The sequence below is a fragment of the Mirounga angustirostris genome, unplaced genomic scaffold, assembly GCF_029215605.1.
Source record: "Mirounga angustirostris isolate CCGP_5_RB_7025 unplaced genomic scaffold, mMirAng1.0.hap1 SCAF_11, whole genome shotgun sequence".
Taxonomy (NCBI): domain Eukaryota; kingdom Metazoa; phylum Chordata; class Mammalia; order Carnivora; family Phocidae; genus Mirounga; species Mirounga angustirostris.
This window is the reverse complement of record NW_026991719.1, coordinates 1,570,311-1,594,464: the sequence shown is the minus strand read 5'-3', so window position 1 is coordinate 1,594,464 and position 24,154 is coordinate 1,570,311. Positions and strand designations below refer to the sequence as shown.

The 24,154-nt window shown below is 48.0% G+C and overlaps 1 protein-coding gene across 3 annotated transcripts in view; it reads right to left on the bottom strand.

Annotated features, from left to right (window-relative positions):
- XG (Xg glycoprotein (Xg blood group)) overlaps window positions 1-24,154 on the bottom strand; it is a 34,580-nt gene that overhangs the window by 7,322 nt on the left and 3,104 nt on the right. The window contains exons 1-10 of one of the 3 annotated variants that reach the window (XM_064573678.1): window positions 17,852-17,899; window positions 17,534-17,633; window positions 16,729-16,770; window positions 15,191-15,214; window positions 13,369-13,431; window positions 9,562-9,624; window positions 8,934-8,996; window positions 5,727-5,789; window positions 2,365-2,412; window positions 516-2,130 (exon numbers count right to left, since the gene is read on the bottom strand). In XM_064573678.1, the coding sequence (XP_064429748.1) occupies window positions 2,030-2,130; window positions 2,365-2,412; window positions 5,727-5,789; window positions 8,934-8,996; window positions 9,562-9,624; window positions 13,369-13,431; window positions 15,191-15,214; window positions 16,729-16,770; window positions 17,534-17,633; window positions 17,852-17,884 (600 nt within the window). In that variant the 5' untranslated portion in view covers window positions 17,885-17,899 and the 3' untranslated portion in view covers window positions 516-2,029. Of the gene's footprint in view, window positions 1-515; window positions 2,131-2,364; window positions 2,413-5,726; window positions 5,790-8,933; window positions 8,997-9,561; window positions 9,625-13,368; window positions 13,432-15,190; window positions 15,215-16,728; window positions 16,771-17,533; window positions 17,634-17,851; window positions 17,900-24,154 lie in introns of those variants that run through there. The other 2 variants (XM_064573677.1, XM_064573679.1) reach the window with 2 other exon arrangements.

The following is a 24,154-nucleotide window of genomic DNA, read 5'->3' as shown; positions in this document are numbered from 1 at the left end:
TCATATGTTGAAGTCCTAGCTCCCTGGAACTGCAGAACGGGACTGCGCTTGGAGGTGGGGTCTTTAAAGGTAACAACGTTCCAAATTAAGGTAAAATGAGGTCGCTAGGATGAGATCACTAAGCTGTTAGGACTGGTGTCCTCTGTGCAGGAGGAAGGGACATGCCCAACGCGTTCTGCCACCTCCAGGGAGAAGCCGGGTGACGCGGTCACCTGATGCATGAACCCGATCCTCGGTGCTAGTCTGAGAGCTGACTCACAGCTTGGCACAGCTCAGTACCACAGAACAGGGGTCCAGGCACGGATGGGGCCAGATGCGTGTTCCCAGAGCCTCACATGCCAGTGAGCGTGGCCCTCTGGAAAACCGCATCAGCCAGGCTTTGTCCTGCAGCTTGACCCTGGCCCCGCCCGAGAGCACGGGGTCAGGGGAGGGGGGTTTGCAGACATTTTGTCCCCAGGGTGAATGGTCATCCTGAAGAGTGTGCTTTTCTGCACTCAGAGGGGAGACAGGTCCCCAAGACATGGCGGCGTGGGATCAGAGCCCTGACTAATTTCCTGGGGAATAAATGTAGGCATCCTTAGGGCTCCTGGGAACACTGGTAGATGAGTCATTTCTTTCCCGCTTGTGAATCCGGCAAAGAACAAAACAACAGGCTCTGGGAAGGATCCTCGCGGAGGGAGAACCATCAGAGACAGGTGCATGGGGTAAACACATCCCCGGACTGGGATACCTCCCTGGCCTGGAGGGTTGTGGGGGCGTCATCTGACCATGCAACATTCCACGTGGCTGCTTATAAAAATATCAAATAAGCTTTTGTCCCACAGTTTCCAAAGAAAGAGGATGATGGGCACATCACATCTGCACACTGAGTTTAAAGGAGACAGCTTTTGACCCCTCTCCACTAGGACCCTTCACACGCCGCCTGTCCCATACAAGCGTGTGCACCTTGGAGGGACAGCGTTATGGGGATGGGACCATCTATAGGGCGACAGATATCTGTCCCTTAAAGCAGACTGTTTGAGCACCATATTTCCTTCACCTTTACTTTAGAAAATGGGATATAAAATAAAAATTTCCCCTTCAGAGGTTAGGGAGGTTAATGGGACCACATCTCCGAAAGGACCATACCCCTTGCCAACGCACCATACAAATATTAGTTTTGGCCAAAAGATAAGTCACTCAATTCATTCATGGTGCTCAAAACGCTTAACACATGGCAAACGGAAAAGAAAAATAATGCTTTGAAACCAATCCACAAGTTGATTGGTGGGCCAAGGGGACTCAAAGGTACAAACGTGTAGTTACAGGATGAATAAGCCCTGGGACGTCACATAGAGCCTGGGGACCCTAGTTAACAATCCCGTATCCTATATTTAAAAGTTGCTAAGGGAGTAAATCTTTAAGGTTCTCATTTTACAATAAAAAATAAAATTTGTGGGGTGCCTGGGTGGCTCATTCGGGGAAGCATTTGCCTTCAGCTCAGGTCACGATCTCAGGATCCTGAGATCGAGTCCCGCATCGGGCTCCCTGCTCAGCAGGGAATCTCCTTCTCCCTCTCCCTCTGCTCCCCCTGCTTCTGCTCACTGTCTGTCAAATGAGTAAATAAAATCTTTTAAAAAAATTTAAAAAGCAAAATTTGTAACTATGTGTGCCAATAGACACACAAAAAATAAAATCTGTAACTGTATGTGCGATGGACGTTCCCCAGACCTAGAGCCATGATTACTTTGCGACATATAATAAATGTTGAATCACTACGCTGTAAACCTAGAACGAATACAATGTTCCATGTCAATTGTATCTCAACTAAAAAAAAATAATCAATCGGTAGCATTTCGCTTTCCCAGCGCCGACGTTTTGTTCTCAGTCTTCCCTTAGGCAAGCAGAGAGCATCTGAGGGCTTTGAGATCCGCTGATCCGTTTGCAAAGAGCTCAGTGTAGACAAGAACCCCACGAATCACTCCTGCGGACTTTTCTATTCCTTCCTGGCAGAATCTGCCTCCCCGAAATGTGTTCTGCTGGCAGTAGGTCAGCCGCCTAACAAAAAGCCCCCAGTGTGTCGGATGTTGTCCCCCCGGCGAGTGTTGCTGTCTGCCGTTCTGTTTCCTGCTACCTGGACGCTGGGGGCCCCTGGACGGCAGGACGCGGCCAAGCCGGACGGTCAGTGCGGAGAGGGCTGCGAACCCCGGACGCCAGCACACAGAGCCCCCACACCCAGGATCCCAAGAAGAGACGGGGATGGGCATGCAAGGGGGAGGCGGGGATGGGCATGCAAGGGGGAGGCGGGGATGGGCATGCAAGGGGGAGCCCGGCAAAGACGACCCCCACCCCGCCGCCCACCGGGGGTCCGGGCGCTGGGCGTACCATGCGTGTTTCCGGACCCATCATTGCTGGGGTAGTAGCTCCCACCACCTGCGGGAGAGAAGGTCCGTGTCAGGGATGCTCTGCTGGGAGGCATGGGGTTCCTGGTGATGGCACCAAAGCCGTGCCCACGACTCACCCCAAAGAGAGCCCCACATGGTGGCAAAGAGCGGGAGCCACCAGGGCACGTCCAAGGCTGCCCGCCTAAAGTCACAGCTTTCTGCTAGGACAACTCCCGCCGAGACAGACCCCCTGTGGAAAGCTCAGCGCCTTCACAGAGCCCACATGGAGCCGGACGGGCTCCCCGCGCATGCAGGTGCATCGTCCTCCTGCAGAGAGGTCTGAACGGGACCCACAGCTTCGTACAGAAGCACCTTCACGAGATGGGCAGACCGGAAAGGCGAAGCCCATCGTGAACCTTCTCTCTTAGGGGCACGTTTAGGGTTGGCTGATCGTGACCGTCACAGCCCTGAAGACAAAGCTGTTTGTTCATGGTGCTGAGCGTCGCAGAAAGAAGGTGCACGCGCACCCTGCTTGTCCAGATGACGCATGTGCCTTTTGGCAAGGTTTTGGGGCGGAGGCCTTCCCTCTTCTGAAACACATCGGGCACGACCAGACAGAGGAGAAACCTCGCCTACGGGACACAAAGCCTCATGCATTACAGCCTGGAGCCCGAGACTATAGACGGCTCTGTCCCGACCGACCCCTGCTTTTGTTTACGGAGGGAAAATTCTCGGCGGGTGGTTCCATTCCAGTGATAGCAAGAATGTCCATAAAGGCTTTATACATACCTGTGTACATGTGCATAAACGTCTACCCATATACGTAGGTATATACACACATACGAACAAATAAAAGTATACATAGATAGATATAGAAGTACACGTACAAAGATACATACACATATAACAGTATACATACGTACATATAAAAGTAGATAAATATACATAAAGATATAAACACACACATACATATGTAGATATACATAAAGATATATATACTCAAAATATATGCATACATTTTTAAAGCTGTCTCTATGTACATATATAAACATATTTACACACATATAAAGATATATCTATACATATATAAAGGTATATGCATATGCAATGTTAGAGAACTATATATATATAAACATGAAAATATAGAAATATATACATATTCAGAGGTGTGCATGCATATAAATATATATAAAGGTATGTAGAAATACAGAAATAAATACATATATACACTATATATAAAATGTATGTGTACATAAAGGTATTTAACACCTATATTAAGATATAGATAGATATACACACATGTACAAGTGAAGAGATATATATATACATATTTATAAAAGGTGTATATGTAACAGAGACATATAAATAAGTACATACATATATAAAGAGATATATACATAAATAAAGATAGAGATTTTATGTATATAAAGGTGTTTATGTAAATGTATAAAAGGATATATATATAAATATAAAGACATATAAATATTTACATACATATATAAGGGATATATAGCTAAATAAAGATATATAGACATACATATATGAAAGTGTTTATATAAATATATATAAAGAGATTCATACATGAATATAAAGATATATAAACATGTACATCTAGGGTGCCTGGGTGGCTCAGTTTGTTGAGCGACTGCCTTCGGCTCAGGTCATGATCCTGGAGTCCCTGGATCGAGTCCCGCGTTGGGCTCCCTGCTCGGCGAGGAGCCTGCTTCTCCCTCTAACCCTCCCCCATCTCATGTACTCTCTCTCTCTCTCATTCTCGCTCTCTCAAATAAATAAATAAATCTTTAAAAAAAAATGTACATCCATATATAAGGGATATACAGCCAAGTGAAGATATATAGAGAGTATATATATAAAGTATATATACCATATAAAGGTGTTTATATAAATATATACAAATATATATTTATATGTATTTATATGTACATATATTTATATGTATATATACACACATATATGTATATATATTTATACATATATATACGTATAAATATATGTGTATATATACACGTATGTGTGTATATACCTACGTATATAGACGTTTATGTATATATTTATGTGTATATATTTATATGTATATATGTATATATATGTATTTATATGTAAATATATATAAAGCATATAAAGGTGTTTATATAAATATATATACAAATATATATTTATATGTATTTATATGTACATATATTTATATGTATATATACATATATTTATGTGTGTATATACCTACGTATATAGATAGACGTTTATGTGTATATTTATGTGTATATTATATGTATATATGTATATATATATGTATTTATATGTAAATATATATAAAGCATATAAAGGTGTTTATATAAATATATATAAAATATATATTTATATGTATTTATATGTACATATATTTATATGTATATATATACATGTATTTATATGTATATATCAAGCATATAAAGGTGTTTATATAAATATATATAAAATATTTAAGGGATAAACGCATAGGTAAAGATATAGAGAGACATATGCATATAGAGATGTTTATATAAATGTATATAAAGGGGTATATAGGTAAGTAAAGATATATAGAGATGGGCGCACGTCCAGGTGCATATTTAAAGGTCCGTACGGGAATCCGTACACGAATATAAAGATGTATAAATACGGGGCGCCTGGGTGGCTCAGTTGGTTAAGCGACTGCCTTCGGCTCAGGTCATGATCCTGGAGTCCCGGGATCGAGTCCCGCATCGGGTTCCCTGCTCGGCGGGGAGTCTGCTTCTCCCTCTGACCCTCCTCCTCTCATGCTCTCTGTCTCTCATTCTCTCTCAAATAAATAAATAAAATCTTTAAAAAAAAAAGATGTATAAATACGTACATGCATTCATAAGGGATCTGTGCATGAGTAAAGACGTGCAGAGACGGATGGGCGCAGGTCAGGTGCATATTTAAAGGTCTGTACGGGGATCCCTATGCGAGCACAGAGACACACAGAGAGCTGGGTGTCTCCAAAGCCAAGCACACATCACGCCTTGCAGGATACCTACGTGCACAGAAGTGTCCGGGAAAAGGCACGTGCCCAGGTGTGTGCCGAGCTATAAAGGAACGCACACGCACGAGTATACGCAGACACACACACACGCGCGTTTACACAGACACAACCACCACTTGTCAGTGCAATCTGCCCCGTGGCCCGTGTTGCCCACGACACAAACCTCCAGGGGGGACAGGCGCACGGAGCACGCCCTCCGACGCAGCGTGGGACGCGTGGGACGCGGACGCCCTGTGCAGCGCATCTTCCGCTCGGGGCCGACTCTGCACCCAGGCCTCCCCAACACCTCCCCGGTCAAGAGAGAGAACCTGCGGGCATACCTGCGGGCGGCTTGGGTCTGGGCGGGTAGCGGCCGTCGTCCCGGTCCGTGTTGCCGAAGTAACCTGCGGGGTGCACAGACCATCCCTGAGACCCTGTACGGACAGCGCTCCGTAAACCCCAGCCCGCATGACGGACGCGTGGGCACGTTACGGAGAGCGGGGCAGACCATTTGCAGGACGCCGGGACAGTGGGACCAAACTGCAGGTGTTCCCAGTGCCGTCCAGGTGGGACACCATTCTTCCTTTGGGGAGAAGGTACGGGGGACCCGGCAGCCTGGGGAGGGAAGGTGCTTGGACGGGCCGCTTATGATCCGAGAGTTGAAGGGAGGTGCAGAACGCAGAGGAAGGCAGTGATCCATCATATCTCAGACCCCCAGGCCCCAGGACCTTTGCACATGCCCTCTGCACCGAATGCAGGCTTCTCTTCCTGCCTCAGCCCTTGTGCTAAGACCACCTCCACCCTGGGTGGGACCCCACAGCTCCCACTGCCCCATCCATCCCCGCCCGCTTGGTGGCTGCCGCACCCCCACGCCGAGAACCAAGAACCAGCCTCGGCACAGAGCATGTGCTCACGGAAACACTATGGAATGCCTCTGGATACTGAAACCCGTGGAATTTCCAAGCATACCTGAGCTGACGTGAAAGGAGGTGCTTCTGAAAAGGCCCTAAAGATGGGCGCTGGTTGCCGGGGGCACCAAGCCCCCCTGTGATGAGCGGGTCCTAAATTGCAATCCCGCCCCCCTGACCTCTGGGGACAGGGAAGGCGCCAGAGGTGGAGTTAATCCCCAGTGACCCACGATTTAATCCATCGTGCTTGCGTGATTGAAACCCGCCTAAAACCCAAAAGGACGGGGTTCAGCGAGAGTCGCGGTTGTGGAACGCATCCACATGCCGCATGGGGGACGCACTGCCCCTCCCCGGGGAAACAAGCTCCTGTCCTCGGGACCCCTGCAGATCTCACCCCATGCACCTGTTCCCCCGAGAGCTCGTGCATATCCTTTATCAGACCCTGTAGGGTAAACTATCACCTGTGTTTTCCCCGAGTCCCGTCAGCCAGTCTGGCAAATTAACGGAGCCCTGGGAACCGCCGATCTACAGCCAGACGTTCAGAAGCTCAGGGGACAACCTGCATTTGCAACTCTTGTCTCAAATGGCGACGGTGCCCTTGGACTGAGCCCTTACCCTGCGGGATCCGGGGCTGTTTTCGGGCACAGAGTATCAGAAGCGAGTTAACCGCTCGGTCGTGTCAGCAAACACACACGTCGGATACACCGTGCAGCCTCCCGCACGTCCCCGTGTGGGACAGTGGAATATGGTGATGCATGCTCACCGGAATTTCCCTGCCCTCTTTTGAATAAACTTGCTTACACCCTGAGCCGGTTTTGGATTTTTTTCTTTTAATCAAAATACAGTGAAATTTAATGTGCACTTGGGTCCCCAAAGCTCAGTTTGGGGTTCAGTGATTGCCTTTGTTAACATTCTCCTAGGCACCAAATATCCTGACCCTTTTCTGGGGATGCTGACATATGAAGTCTGGCGAGGGGCCCTGAGCTGCCCGCTGGGGCCAATGGGGGAACGTCTGTGTTTACAATCAGAATAAACCTCGGGGCCTTTAGAGGCGGTGGCCAGCCTATCTGCAGAAGCCGGCAGCTGGATGTGAGTTGTATTGGGGTGTCGGGGTGCAAAGGGGGTTCCAGGGGGCAGCAACAGCACCCATGGCCAACGATCGCCGTCCCCAGATAGGAAACTGAGTATCTTGTCACGGCACTGGCTGCAAGCCGCAGCCTGCCCACCTCCCAGGTGTCTCCTGCACCCACAGGGAGGCAGGTCCTGGCAGAGACCCCACAGCCCTCACATTTGAGCTGGGCAGTTGCTAATGCCATGCAGATGCATGCAGCCAACTTCAGCGTTGGAAGATGTGCATCCAATAGAAAACCCCACAAAAGGTGTCCACCTGCTTGGAAAACCCACAGAAGGCATCCACCTGCTTGGAAAACCCTACCGAAGGCATCCACTTGCTTGGAAAACCCACAGAAGGCATCCACCTGCTTGGAAAACCCTACAGAAGGCGTCCACCTGCTTGCTGCTCCCAGATACCTGAAGCCTGCATGCTTTCTCCCCAAGAGCCAAGACATGGCCCCAGAGATGCATGTTTGGGGACTTAGGATGCCCTAAGCATCCATGGGCAAAATTTGTCTGCACAACCCACCCTTCTCTCCCCGTGGAGTTCCAATGCCCCCTGCCCTCCCAGGGCGTGTGTACAGGACTGAGCCACTTGGGACACAGATGACATCCAAGGGGAACTTCTCAGGGTTTGCAGGACCGTCCATAGTCAGCCTGCGCCTCTTTCCCCTTCCCCATATTAACGATTTGGTCTCTGTCCAGTCTCTGAGAAACCCCCGTGGATATGCACAGCTGTCTGACCCGGGGTCTCATAAAACTGTGAAATGCAAAATCAGGCAGTGACCTGTTCAATTTCTCTCCACAGAAATCGCTCCATAAGGGACACCTGCCCAGAGCTGTGGGGACCCCTGGGAAAGGGGTATATAATAATATAAATATATTATTTATTTTATATATAATTTAATAATGTATATGCTACATATAATGTATATTGTGTGTTATATATATTACATGATATATAATTATAAACCATATAATACAAACATATCATTTATTTTATATATAGTGTATATGCTATAAAATATATGATATATATGATATATAATTATACCTGTCCTGCCATCCAGTAAGGGCCAGCCGCCGAAGACATGGTGGCATCTTCAAGAAGCTGAGTCTCGCGACTCCAGAGAGCTCATGATAGAGCTCATGATTTCTCATTAATTTTGCTTCAAGTGGGATCTCCAGAAACATCTGTGAGCCGTGACCAGCGTCCGTCATGACCCCTCGTTAAGGAGGGGACATGGATGCCATGTTGGAGGACACTGGATGCCATGGCTGGGAATTTGGGGAGGGCATGGGGTCTGTGTAGAGCATTCCAGCAAATGGAGTTGAGGGTGTGCACCCTGACGGAGGGATTTAAGGGTGGATCCTCCATCCCCAACATTGGAGTGCACTCCTTATAAAACAGCCTCTGGACATTTGAAAAACATTGCCATTTCACCATCGAGGACAGAATTTCGAGAGCATCAGTGTGGATGCTGCATCCATCCCCAACGCTTCCGAATCCCGTCTTAATGCGCTTACCTCCACCGCTGTCAGAACCGCCAGGCTGCGGGCGAGGGGGTGGCCTCGGCTTTGGGTAGATACCTGTCAGAAAATAGCAAGGGGATTTTAGGAACGCTCCTGGAAGCCCTTGGCTTAGCCCAGCCTCACATGGCTCTACCTGGTCTTAGGTTTTAGGTTTTGGGCGCTGTTGTATTGCTGAAGACTTTACTGACACTGTGTCCTTTTATTTTATTAAGAAATCTATGGGAACTGGGTCTGCCAGGTTTTTGAAGCCAAGGAGACACGGAGGGTGAATGACTTGCCATGCACAGCGCACACAGGTGGGCGTTTTTGAACGGGACATAATTTGGACCCTACAAACGAGCGGGAGAGGAACTTGTCCTCAGCCTAATTAAAAATCCATTACAAGAACATACAATACCCCCTGATCACACGGTATTTTCCAGCGCTCAGAGCAACGGGAAATAAAATGAGTGATGTCGGTTCAACCTTCTGGCCTCCCCTGCTTAGGAGTGTGACTCGGTTTCCCGCACAGCAAGCTGCTCCTTATTTCAAAAGCAGCCTGATGCACCCCCCACCCCCATAAAGACAAGGCGGGCTTCACGAAACCAGGTTGGAAAGGAGCCCTAAGGCTGAAAATTCTTACTTCCACTGTCGTCCGGCATTCCAGGTTGGGGGCGGTACGGGGGCTTGGGCTTTGGGTAGATATCTGCGGGGAAAACGACATAGCGTTTTTAGCAGAGAGAAATAGCCTTGTGTTATGAGCAGCCTATAAAACAAGGACATGCGCGCGACTATAGATTTTCCACCTTATTCACATCTGTTGTTCACGGTGTTACAGACGACTATCGACCCGCCAGACATGACTGAGTCTATAGATGTAAAATCTCAAAACTGCAACTTAAAGAAAAACCCACACGTGGGTGCACGCACACACACACACACACACACAATTCCTAGAAGCTAGCTTTCACGGCAAGAGGGTGCTAGAGCTCTAGGTTGCTAGCAGGTGCAGGCTTAATGATAAAGTTCAGCTTGCAACTTAAATAAAAAAAAAAAAGGCAGAGAAATTCTCCCGGTGCATTTTTAAATTGATGTCAACGCTTTCTTACTAAACATTCTTCTTCTGGTTGTTGGTTATCTCTCTCTCTCTTTCTTTTATTTTAACTCCATTATTTACTTATATATAATATATCATATGATATAATATCAAATAATATCATATCAAACATCATAGAATGATACATATTATATGTGCTATTATATAACATATATTAAATTTTATTATGTTATGTAAATATATTATTTATTTTATATATAATTTAATAATGTATATGCTACATATAATGTATATTGTGTGTTATATATATTACATGATATGTAATTATAAACCATATAATATAAACATATCATTTATTTTATATATAGCGTATATCCAATAAGATATATGATATATATGATATATAATTAGATATTGTAGTTTATTATATTATATAAATATATCATTTGCTTTACAGGTGTAGTATATATGCCATATTATATATGCTATCTAATATATATGATTATATATTGTCTATTATTATATGGTATATAACTATGTTATTTATTTCATATATAATTTACGAATGTGTATTACATGTGAGTTACCTATGAGCTATATAATTATATACTATATTATAATACATGTGTTCTATAAATCATACCTGTATTACTGAGGTATAATTGACATGAGATTATATTCGTTTCAGGTGTACAACACGATGACTGGGTATTTCTCCACATTTCAGAATCCACCTATCACCATAGATACCAGCTACAACATACTCTTTTTTTCTTGTGGGGAAAAGTTTTCAGATCTACTCTCTGAGCAGACTTCCAACACACAATTCGGCACTATTCACCGTGCCACTCGTATTGGTGAGCCGTCTTCATTGTGATGCACATGGACGCCGTGCGTTGATACCCTTGGTTCTGTGACCCGTCTCCCACAACCACCCCACTGATGGACACTTAGGTGTTATTTTGTACCTCAACTAAGAGGATTCTTTTTACCCAGAGCTCATAAGACGTGTCCCTCTATTCTTCCAACACTTGTAAAGTGTTCCTTTGCATATTTAGGCTTGTAATCCACTTTATGTTTAAGTATTGCATGAGGTAGAGAGTGAATTGGCTATTATCCAGGACAACAGCCACTCACCTCGGCCCTGTTTACAGGACGTGCTCCCTTCCCACTGTTTTCTGGCTCTGACCTCTCTCAGGTACCAAGACGCCCCAGCCCTGGTCACACCTCAGACTTCCACCCTCCCTGGGCTCTTTGTCTGGGCTTTCCTGTCTAGACCCCTGGTCAAAAATGTGCCCATCCCTGCAGAAGTAACAGACTGTCCTCATTCTTAAATCATCCCATGCTACACGAGTATCTACCTCTGAGCTAGAAAGTGCACACATAATAAAAACTGAAGATTATATTGCATGGTGAGATATCACCTCGCACCTGTTGGCTATTACGAAAAAGACAAGAAACAACAGATGTTGGCGAGGATGTGGAGAAAGGGGAAATCTCTGGCATTGTTGGTGGGAATGCAAGCTGGTGCAGCCACTGTGGAGAAGAGCTTGGAGGTTCTTTAAAATATTAAAAGTAGAACGACCCTGTGATCCAGTAATTCCACTAACTGGATGTTTATCTAAAGAAAACAAAATTACTCTCTTGAAAAGGTATCTGCACCCGCATGTTCACTGAATCATTATTCACAATAGCCAACAGATGGAAGCACACCCCCAGGGTCCATTGATAGATGAATGGATAAAGAGAATGTAATATATATGTTACAGTGTAATGTATAGATATAGATATATTGTACCTACATGCGGTATGTATAAAAGAGAATGTAATATATATTTTGCAATGTAATGTATATATCATAATATATACAAATATATTGTGTCTATATGTAGTATGTATATTGTAATGTAATGTATATATTATAATATATAGATATAGATATATTTATATGAATATATATATTGCAATGTAATACATTGCAATATATTCAGATAGAGATATACTGTATATTTATGTAATATGTATATTGCAATGTTATGTATATATTGCAATATATACAGATAGAGATACAGATAGAGATATATTGTATCTATATGTAATATGTGTATTGCAACATAATGTATATGTTACACTGTATCTATATGTAATATGTATATTGCAACATAATGTATATAATATATACAGATAGAGATATATTGTATCTATATGTAATATGTGTATTGCAACATAATGTATATGTTACACTGTATCTATATGTAATATGTATATTGCAACGTAATGTATATAATATATACAGATATAGATATATTGTATCTATATGTAATATGTGTATTGCAATATATTCGGATATAGATATAATGGAATGTTACTCAGCCATGAAAAAGAAGAAAATCCTGCCATTTGTGACAATATGGCTAGAACTTGAGGGCATTATGCTAAGTGAAATAAGTCAGACAGAGCAAGACAAAGACCACACATCTCACTATATGTGGAATCTTAAGAAAACAAAAATAAAGTAATGGCAAGGTCATAGACACAGAGAACAGATTGCTGGTTGCAGAGATGGGAGGTCAGGGAGGCCAAAATGGTTGAAGGCAGTCAAAAGGAAATCATAAAAAAAAGATGTCGCTTAGGTGCACACATCCAGCAGAAATCAAAATGAAGCAAAGCGAGGGAGCTCATCTATATAAAATTCAGTGTCGTGTTTAACTCTGACGGGGAGACGGGGAGATAGGAAGGGAGTTCGCAGGTAGATGTATCCTATCGTCAAGTACCAGTTCCTGAATTCATCATGAAATTACTTAAAATACAACAAGACTCTCCTTGGACAAAGACAACAAAGGCACATAAAACAAGGATCACAATTCATTGAAATTCTGTGCAGGTTTTAGGTTTTTGGAGTTGTTGCATTGCTAAGGACTTTATTGACAATGTTTCCTTTTATTTTATTTTTTATTTAATTTATTTTATTTTATTTTACGTTATTTTATTTTATTAAGAAATCTATGGGAACTGGGTCTGCCAGGTTTTGAAGCCAAGGAGACACAGAGGGTAAATGACTTGCCATGCACAGCGCACACAGGTGGGCGTTTTTGAACACGACATAATTTGGACCCTACAAACTTGTCCTCAGCCTAATTAAAAATCCATTACAAGAACATACAATACCCCCTGATCACACGGTATTTTCCAGCGCTCAGAGCAACGGGAAATAAAATGAGTGATGTCGGTTCAACCTTCTGGCCTCCCCTGCTTAGGAGTGTGACTCGGTCTCCCCCACAGCAAGCTGCTCCTTATTTCAAAAGCAGCCTGATGCACCCCCCACCCCCATAAAGACAAGGCGGGCTTCACGAAACCAGGTTGGAAAGGAGCCCTAAGGCTGAAAATTCTTACTTCCACTGTCGTCCGGCATTCCAGGTTGGGGGCGGTACGGGGGCTTGGGCTTTGGGTAGATATCTGCGGGGAAAACGACATAGCGTTTTTAGCAGAGAGAAATAGCCTTGTGTTATGAGCAGCCTATAAAACAAGGACATGCGCGCGACTATAGATTTTCCACCTTATTCACATCTGTTGTTCACGGTGTTACAGACGACTATCGACCCGCCAGACATGACTGAGTCTATAGATGTAAAATCTCAAAACTGCAACTTAAAGAAAAACCCACACGTGGGTGCACGCACACACACACACACACACACAATTCCTAGAAGCTAGCTTTCACGGCAAGAGGGTGCTAGAGCTCTAGGTTGCTAGCAGGTGCAGGCTTAATGATAAAGTTCAGCTTGCAACTTAAAAAAAAAAAAAGTCAGAGAAATTCTCCTGGTGCATTTTTATTTTATTTTATTTTTTTATTTTTTTTTTCCTGGTGCATTTTTAAATTGATGTCAATGCTTTCTTACTAAACATATTCTTCTTCTGGTTGTTGGTTATCTCTCTCTCTCTTTCTTTTATTTTAAATGTATTATTCATTTATATACTATATGTTATATTATGACATATGCTAATTATATCTTATATATAACTATATATTAAATGTTATGTTATATAAATATATTAAATATATTATTTATATTATTTATTTTATATATAATTTAATAATATATGCTTATATATATTATTACATATGATATAGTACATATACACATAATATATATTATATGAATATATATATTAATATCTTATATAACTATATATTAAATGTTGTTATATAAATATATTAAATATATTATTTATATTATTTATTTTATATATAATAATATATATGCTACATATAATATATATTGTGTGTGTCATATATGTACTATATCATATATAATTATATAATATAAATAGACTATTTTCTATATAGTATATATGTTACATAATATATATTACATTATATGTAATTACAGATTATATTTTATTATGTTATATAAATATATTATTTACTTTGCATGGATATCATATATGCTATATAGTATATAATGTATGTAATTATATATTATATTTCATTATATGGTATATAAACATATTATTTATTTTATATATAATTTATTCTTTTATGTTTTAAAAGACTGTCTATTTATTTTAGAGAGAGAGAGTGGACAGCGGAGAAGCGGAGGGGGAGGAAGGGGGAAAGAATCTCAAGCAGACTCTGCGCTAAGTGCGGAGCCAGATGCTGGGCTCGATCTCAGGACCCTGAGATCATGACCTGAGCTGAAACCAAGAGTCAGACACTTAACTGACTAAGCCACCCAGGTGCCCCATATATATAATTTAATAATGTATGTACTGTATATAATGTATAGTATGTGTGCTCTATTTGTGCTATGTAATATATATAATTATATGTTGTATTTTATTGCATGGTATATATTATTTATTTTATATATAATTTAAGAATGTATACTGCATGTGACCCACCTATGTGCTATGTAATTATATATCATAACACGTATGTTGTATACGTCACGTCTCTATTACTGAGGCGTCATGGACATAGAAGGTTATATTAGTTTCAGGCGTACAACATGACGATTGGGTATTTCTGCACATGTCAGAATCTCGTTAACACCCATCACCATAGCTACCAGCTACCACACGTTCTTTTCTTCTTGTGGGGAGAACTGTCCAGACCCACGCCCCGAGCAGCCTTTGAGCGCACAATTCGGCATTCGTTCCTGTTGGCGAGCCGTCCTCGTTGTGGTGCACGTGGACGCCGTGCGTCCATACTCACCTGAGCTTGGCTTCTTGGTGGGTTCTGTGCACAAAGAGAAAAACACAAATCCAATCAGCATCGAAGATTTGTGCACAGCTCACAGAAGGAACAGTTAACACCCTTATAAAAAGGGAAAATTTCAAGGACTAAATATGACATGTTTTGAACACAAATCTCATCGTGTATTGTTGCGGGAGGGGGGAGAAAAGAAAGAAAACACACTTAGAATCTACATCGACCAGTCCTCCCCGGGAGTTGTGCAGGGTTGGGGTGGGTGGGAGGAAACTTAGTGAGGTGGTCCACTCGGCTCGTGAGCACCTAAGTTAGAACAAAGGCTTTTTGGTGGCGAGGGAGAGATACTCTGCACAAAGGCCGACTTAGCCGAGAGCACCCAGGGCCGGCGGGCATGTACGTGGTGACTCGTGCATCAGGAAGGCGGCCACGTGTCATCTTCTCTCTCTCTCTTTCATGTGTGTGTTTATTCAGTCAACAAACGCTGCCTGAGTGCCCACGGGCACCGGGGACTGTGTAACGGGGGTGCACACAGCCCCCCAGGCGATTGCACAACCACGAGGCCAGCGTTCGAGGCCGTGGACATCAGCTGGGCGGTGCCTGGGGTGCAGAGCACCGTGTGGGTGAGCGTGCATGTAGGGTCTGGGGGCGCAGACGGACGGCAACAGGAGCTCAGCGGAGGGAAGACGGACGGGACGGCCTGGTGCACGATGGCCAGGCTCCTTCCGAACAGACGAGACCACATGTCCTCGCTGTCCACCCACGCGGTGGCAGGTGCCTGAGCTCCTTCCTTTCCAGGGCTGAGTCAGATTCCTTCCGTGCAGGGACCATCTGCCCCGGGGCTACCCTGCCCTCCAAGCTGTGCACACCGGGGACAGTGAAGCCTGAGGACCCCACTGCACCTTGACAGGGGAAACAGAGTCTCCACCTTGGCGTGCGTCCACCATTAGCTTCTCCCACTGCACGGACCGTCATCCCCTACCTGCCCCATGGTGGTTCAGATCAGTGAAACCCTCCGTGCACGGGGAAAATCCCCATGGGGGTGGGTGGTTTTGCATCAGGGAGTCTCTGTCCTTTGTAAGGTAGGGGTCTGCGTGCCCACCCCGTCCTCATTGTTACCACCCCTTGTCTACCTGCACTGAGTGACCGTGGGCTGTGCCGGAGCCAGAATCCGCTGATGATCCTTCTCAGAGCAGACAAGCCTTTGTCTTTCTTCCAAAACAAGACCCCCCTCCCCATCCCACCGTGTGTGCGTGGACACCCCGTGTCTCCCAGCTAGACCTGATTCCAGACCCTCCTGCACGGTCCAGGAGCTGATTATTCAGCTTTCTGGCAGCAAGCACATCCAGCTGGGCTCAAAAATGCTAAAGACAGGGCACGGGGGGCTCTCCAACCCCACGCCCCCTCTCCGGGGAAAGCGAGCAGCCTCGTCCACGGAGGTGGATGGAGAACCTGCTGGGAGGGAGGTCCCCCAGACCCCCTGAGCAGCTGCCAAGCTGCGGCGAAGGAAACCTTCCCCCCCACCCCGAAATACGGTCACTCACCGGGGTCATCGAGAGCGTCGGCCAAGTCGAAGTCACGCTGACCTGTGGGGGGCACAGAGGGTATAAGTGGACCAGACAGGAGACGTCAGGGGTCCTGGTTCCTGGCTGCAGGCTGCTCCCCTCCGCCGCCTGCCCATGCTGAGCCACACAGGGGCCTTGGCACGAAGGTCAGCCCACCGCGAGAGCTCAGCAGAGGGTCGCAGTGTCTCGACCTCCCCCACCCCGTGTGTTTGTCCGACGAATATCCCGTCTTTCCCAGCAGCTGGGTGCCCCTCACCCAAGACGCATGTTTTGGCAGATTATTATGGCGTTGCAGTCTCCAAGGAGGAAAGAATCCTCCTGGGATCCCAACTCCTTCTAGCTCCCTCCCAAGCTGAACACGGGCATGTTTCCGAAACGCCAAGCATCTGTGCGTTCTGCAAACACCGCTGGGTGTTGGGCGTGTGCCAATGAACCCCCCAAGCCCTGCTTCCCAGCTCTCTCAGGGGAGACAGGTGCATGAGCACCCCGAAAGGGAGGGACGGGCTGCCTCGGGGACCAGAAAAACGAGGCAGTGGGCAATTGCTCTTCTTGTGTGAGCACACCTGGAGGTCTTCCAGGAGGAGGTGACGTGTGAGCTGTTTCTAAGGTGCCCGTTTTCTCACGACAACGAAACACCCCAATAATCAGAGAGCAGCACCTCCTAGGCAAGAGAAGTTCCCTCACGTCAAGGGACAGAAACTAATATTTTTAAAATCGGGCCGAATGGGAAACAAAAGCAATCAGCACAGCCCACACAAAAGCCAGCAAGATCCGCACAACCCACCTGGCCGAGTGGTGGCCACGGCCCGAAGCTGACATCCAAGACTAGCGAGCTGCACCCCGCTTGTCCCTCTGCTCCCGAAGCCACCGTTTGGGACGCGACCCTGCCCGACCGACCGCAACAAGGACTCAAAACCAAGTGCTTTTCCCTATTGAACCCGGAGCCCAAACCTCCCCCTGCCGAGCGAGCCAGCGCCGTGTTACTTCCGCTTTGCAAACCGGGGCCTGACAACAAAGCCTTCCCTGACCTCTGACTGAGTCCTTGCCCTGCAGGAATTTGGTGAGACGGTCCCCAGGAGCCAGTCCCCACCCCCATTTCTACCTTCAAGAATGCCCCCCCGGGGGGGAAATGCATGTGCAGAATTTGGGGTATTTTCCTCTCTACGGGTGGGTGTGCGATGCAGGCCCGGCCACAGGCCACCCCCTCGCTTTCCAGGACCTCCCCCGGAAGGCTTTGCTCAACACTCCCAACCAGGCCCTCCTCCCCGAGCTCACAAATTTCTGCGGCTTCCTGGCAAAGAAGTCTGGAATCTCGGCAGGAGCCGAGACCGTATTTCTGCTTTTTCGCTGGCTCAACTCGAAGTCGCTCTGGGTGGAGCAACGTGCATGGGGGGGACGGGGAGTGTGGCTGTCCAGCTTGGGGACGGGGGTCCCCCCTGGGTGGACGGCTCGGATGCTCTCCAATCCCAGGGTGCTGATACACCTCCTGCATTCACCCAAACTCTTGGAATTTCTCCATCTGAAATGCTTCCCCTGGGGACCCTTATCCGTGTGTATTTTCTCTAAAAAAACCCCAAAATCTTTTAAATGAGCTGAGGATGGCCCTGGGCCACCCCAAGTTCCTCTCCTGCCCATTGAGACTTTCCCTCCCGCACAAATTTGCCCCTTTCGCTGCTCCCAAAATTACAAGAGCGAAGTCAGAGGACGTTTCCGATTCTGGCCCATTTGAATCCCCTTTTGGGGGTGACAACTTTTTTTTTTTCCCCAAACAGCTTCGCTGAGATAGAATTCGCCGCGCCGACGACTCGCCCATTTAACGCGTGCACTAGGGCGGCGTGGAGCACGTTCCCCGGGTCATGTAACGACCGCCTGTCTCTATTTCCAGAACATTCCACTGCCTGCAAAGGAGACCCACCAGCAGCCCGTCTCCAGGCCCCTCCCCAGACACCGGTGACCGCAGACCAGGAGCCGGTTTCCTGGGGGGCCTGATGGGCAGAGTCAGAATTCACGCTGGGCCCTCGGGCAGCCTCCGCCGCAGCCCCGCGCTCCGGGAAGGAGTCTGGGCGTCGGGAACCAGGTGACCCCTGGACGCTGGGTGGCCTCGGCGTGCAGCAAGCTTTGCTCGGCAAGGACAGGCCTCTGAGGGTGGGGGACCCCTAGGCTGGGGTGCAGCGAGCAGCAAGCCCCGCGGTCCACACGGGAGGCCCCGGGGGACGTGCCCCCTCCAGAGCCAATCGCACTGAGCGGCTTCCGACTGTGGAGTCGTGGCTATGTCCCTGCGGGGCAGGGGGCCCGTCTGCCTGGCCAGGGTCTGCTCCGCTCCAGCCTCTGACTGCTACTCGTGCAGGAACAGCCTGGGCTCCATCTGCCGCCCCAGGGGCTCTCTCTGGCCACCCTCGTCCAGGGCGGACGCGCAGGACTCCGCGTCAGGCTGGCTTCTCAGACAGACACCCCCTCGCAGGGCGCTGGGGGTGCACAGGCTGGGGGTGCACACCCCTTCCGTGCAGCTCCCGTGCACAGCCCCCCACCCCCGCAGGTCCTGACATTCAGGAATGACCATCGCCATTCTGAGCCAGGGCCTCATCCCCGGAGTTCCAGGCACCCCGCATCACACCGGCGGCCCGTAAGCTGCTCCACATGCCTCGACCACGCCCGTCGTCCCAGATGAGCAAAAGCCTCTGTGTTATCCGCCCTGCCCACCACCCGGCTGGCCTCTCCCGAATGCCTGTGCCCAGCGGGTGGGGGCTGCCCGCACTGCATGTAGGATCCCTGACCCCTCCTCCTCTCTGCATGCATCAGGAACCACGGTGCACCCTCCCCGCCTCTGCAAGCCGCCCTGGCCTCCGGGTCCCCTCCCTTATCAGCAGTACCTTTGCCAGGATGGAAATGCTTCCTGAGCTCTGGGTGGGGGAGATGGGTCACCCCATGGGTCACCAGGCAGCCACACCTGGAAACATGGGGTTTACCCTGAAAGGGCTGCTGTGTGAGCAGGACTCATGCATGCAGCGGGGAGGGACTCCCCGGGACCTCTTGCATCAGTTGGCGACTCTGGCCAGCATCAGGCACCCATGTGGGGACCGTCCAGTCCTGCAAGCCAGGCGGAGCACCTGCGGCCAAGACGTGGCAGGGGTCCCACCCGTGGCAAGGGGTCCCCATGCATTTCAGGTCCTAGCTGGGCTGGGAGCTCACTCGGGCTGACAAGACTGCTCCTGGGCCTCAGTCTCTGGAGACACCCAGGCAGGGAGGGTGTGCATGAGCCCATTGCACTCATCGGCATTATTTTTCCACTCAGAGCACATGACGTGGCTCGTGTCCCAAGACCTGTTTCTGATCTCGTCTCTCCTTTTGCTTAGTGAGCTCAGGGACGTTTAATCAAACCCACACGTTTTGGATCCATGACCCCAGGGAGAAAGCAGCGTCCCGGGTCCTGGGGTCATGACGCTGGTGATCCTGCTGAGATCCCGGGGACGTGGGCTCACGGTGGCTCGTGCTGGTGGGTGTCTGGCGGTCAGCATTATATACAAGACCCCCTCCCTCCACCAAAAACAAAACCAAAAAGCTATTTGGGGTCTTTGAGTAGCACTTGGAGGAATTTTGTCATCTCCAGGGGCTGTCCTCTCCTGGACCGCCAACCCCTCGACCCCCACAAGACTCCCATCTGCTTCCTACTGCACTTTTCACGCCCTGAATTTCTCAGCTTTGATGCGCACCCTCAAGTCAACATGACACACGGCAATCTGCAAAGCCAACAGCAGGACCCTGGTTGGGATAATCATCATACCACGCCGATGTTGTCAGAGTCCCCGCCGCCCACTCATCCAGGGCTGCCACGCAAACCAGGAGCCACGCACAAGCCCACACCAGAGCTCCCCCCCGGCCCTGCCCCCACAACCACTGAATTATCGACTCTGATCTAAAGGAGAAAATCAGCCCCAGGCAAGCTCCGAGTACAAGAAAGTGAAAAAAAAAAAAGCACGAATTTAATGACCGTGGACCACACTCATCGCGTGGCCGATCACCCACTCATGAACGTGGACAGGCTCTGACATGCTATTGTTCCAACCAGTGTCCTTGTATCTGTGTCCCATCCAGGAAATTATGCGTCATTTCTTCACACAGGATTTGACTGATTTCCCCAAGTGGGGGGCTAATTGAAATCAATCCTTCCGGGTCAGCTGCCACCGAGTGCATGGCTCACGTTTATAGGACCCGTTTCTGTCCTTCAGAATCCCCCCCATGGGGCCGGCGCTGGAGCAGGGATGCCCAGAGAGCAAATCGTGACTTCCTCCAGGCAAATCCTTTGACTCTGCTCCATTGTTCTTAAATATATATATATATATATATATATATATATATATATATACACATATATATATATATATGAATGTACAGAAAGCACATTTTGGGGGCTCTTCCCCAGGATAGAGAAAATTAACAGTGCACGTAGGTGAGCCGTTTAGGTTTGCACAGACTGTGATAAGGAGCCCAGGGGTGACGCATCCAGGTGGGTGTGGGTGCATCGCCTCTGGGCTCCTTGTTCTCCTGCTGGAACACCTCTGCATAAATGTGTAAGAGTCTCCGGGTGCTCACGAGGTTTCTGTTTCCAGCAGCAGCAAGGGTTATACAAGAGGGCTGGGTTCTCATGCTGCATAACTCAGCATGCACGTGCAGGGACGCCATGAGGGACTCTCTCCCCAGGGGCGGCAGTGCTGACCCTCCATGGAGATGAGCAGGTGGTCCCCTCGAGCTCCACCCCATCCTGCTTGCCCTGCAGCTGATTACAGCTGAGCCGCTCTTGCAAGGTCAACCAGTTGTCCCGGTTCCTAGTGTTCCCAGGTCCCCTTTCAATGAAAGCCCTCCACCCCGACGACATGCACAGTCCTGGGAGGGGAAGTACTTGGTCACAAAGGACTAAAGGTTGGATATTCATCACAAAAGCCAAGACATCCATCGTGAAATGCAGACCGTCCAACGAGGCAGTGTCCCAGAATGATGCGTACACATGGACCCCCGAGGACGTGGGTGACATGCAGCCCCTACCATGGCAGCTCTGGGTGTGCCAGAGAGGCTGCGTTTCTCTGCAGCTCCTGGGGGAGACTGAGGCTGTGGGCTGTGGACTTCACTTTGCAGGGCAGGGGCTTTGTGTTCCCTCCAGGTCCCAAAGGCTGAGAGTCTGAGATCTGGGCGGGACCGAGGCTGGTTCCTCCTGAGGCCTCTCTCCTTGGTGTGTAGACCCCGTGTCCTCCCTGTGTCCTCACGTGGTCGTCCCTCTGTGCCTGTCCTCATCCTATCTTCTTAGAAGGACCCCAGTCCTATGGGATCAGGGCCCACCCTAATGACCTCACTATACCTTAATCCCCTCTTTAAAGACCCCCACCTTAAAACACAACCCCATTCTGAGATCTTGGGGTTAGGGCTTCAACCTGTGAATTTTGAGGGGACACAGTTCAGCCCATAACAGACTTAAACTGGCAGAAGCTGAACCACCATGGAATCACCACCGGACGCTCTGGTAGGATGGAGTGGAGGCCCTCACCCGGCCCCAGTCCTAGGAGCAAAAGGAAGGAGATTTTCGGCAGAGCTGTATGAGGACAGACCGTGCACGGAGTGCTGAGTCCACACCAGCGCTGTTCCTCAGCCTCAGGACTTCTGCCTCCATGCCTCTCAGACCCTCAAGGGCGTGCAGATCAGCCCATAATCTGCTTACGAGCAGATTCTGGATCAGCAGGTCTGGGTGAGTCCGAAACTACGTTTCTCCAGGGTGTTGGTGCTGCTGGCCTGAGGGCCTCAGTCTGCAAATACACCATGTGAACAAGAAAGACATCCTTCCTCCCTGTTTTGTCCAGTTGACCAAACCCCCGAGGATCTGAGAGGTCCTCACCCCCTTCAAGAAAATAAGAGCCAAACAAGAGCCCCAGGCTGCTGCTTCCCAGGAGGAGGAGGGAAGGCAGCTTTGCACCAGCTGTGGAGGCGTCTGTCCATGCAGTGTGCAAATATTCCAAGTTGATGCCCTGTGGGCCACCTTCAGAGCAGCCCTGTCAGTAACTCCAGGAAACTCCAAGGGACAGCCATGGGTCTTGAACAGAAACAGCTCTGTTCTCTTGCAAAAGGAAACCTATCACCTTTTGGGTATAACTTGCATGCACATGGGACCTTCCCGCTTCCCCAAAGACCTCTGAATACAGTGAATCTGGCCTCATATTTTACTCAGAGCCTTAAAAACTAGAGAGGCTGATGGATGTCATCTGGGGGGAGGACACTAGATGCTCCCCGCGTGCCCTGGATAAGAGGCAGGGGCTCCCCAAATTGCTGATGCAGGAGGACCACCTGCAAAGCTGAGAAAGCATCCAGAGCGGGGCCCAGGACTCTGCATCTTGACCCTGTCCCCCAGCAATCCTGACGCCCGTTGCCCAGCAAAGTTTCCCAACTACCTCCCCCGAGTATCAGCACTTTGTCCAGATCATATTTTATTGTGATCCACAAGGATAAAAACAAAATATTGGAAGAAAACATTTTGAAAACTCTTGAGAATTTGCTCCAAGGTCGCCCCGGAAAGCCGTCTGAACACTCAGAGCAGAAGGCACAATGCTTTGCATGCTTTGCCCCCTTGGTTCTCAAGAATGTGGCAATTTCTACAGCAGCTGTGCTCACCAGAGACAGCCCCCTCAAGGGCGTAGCTCAAGGTCACAGGGAAAGTGGGGATACTAAAAGATTTAACAGCCCTGCCTCCATTCCAGCCCCGCAACAGAAACAAACACGGGAGTATTTCTGACGACACAGCTGAGGGACCCCGGGGGGCTGAGAATAGGCAGAAAGACCTTGGAACCCTCCGGAAAATCTGCAGAGTTGGCATCTCAGGCAAGGGAAGTGGAAACATGAAAACATCCCAGATGGTTCATATTTTGTGTCAATGTGGCCAGGCTTCAGGGCCCAGATGTTTGGTCAAACACTAGTGTAGATGTCACTGTGCCAGTATGTTATCAATGGGACTGCCACCTGCAATCACGTGCTGGGAAAGCATATCACCCTCGGTAATGTGGGTGGGCCTCTTCTGATGTGATGAAGCCTTAAACACAATGAGCGAGGTTTCCTGGAAAAGAAGGTAGTCAGACTCAACACGGCAGGGTCGCATCCGAGCTGAGTTTCTAGCCTGCCCTCATGGTTTTGGACTTGCCAGCCCCACACTCCTGTGGGGCAATTCCTTAAAATAAATTTCAGTCTATAGATTGACAATGATGATAATGATATATATATAGATAGATGATAGATAGATAGATAGATAGATAGATAGATAGATAGACAGATAGATAGATAGATAGATATGATGGATGGGTGGATAGATGGGTGAGTGGGTAGAAGGATGGATGTATGGATGGATAGATAGATAAATGATGGGTGGATAGAT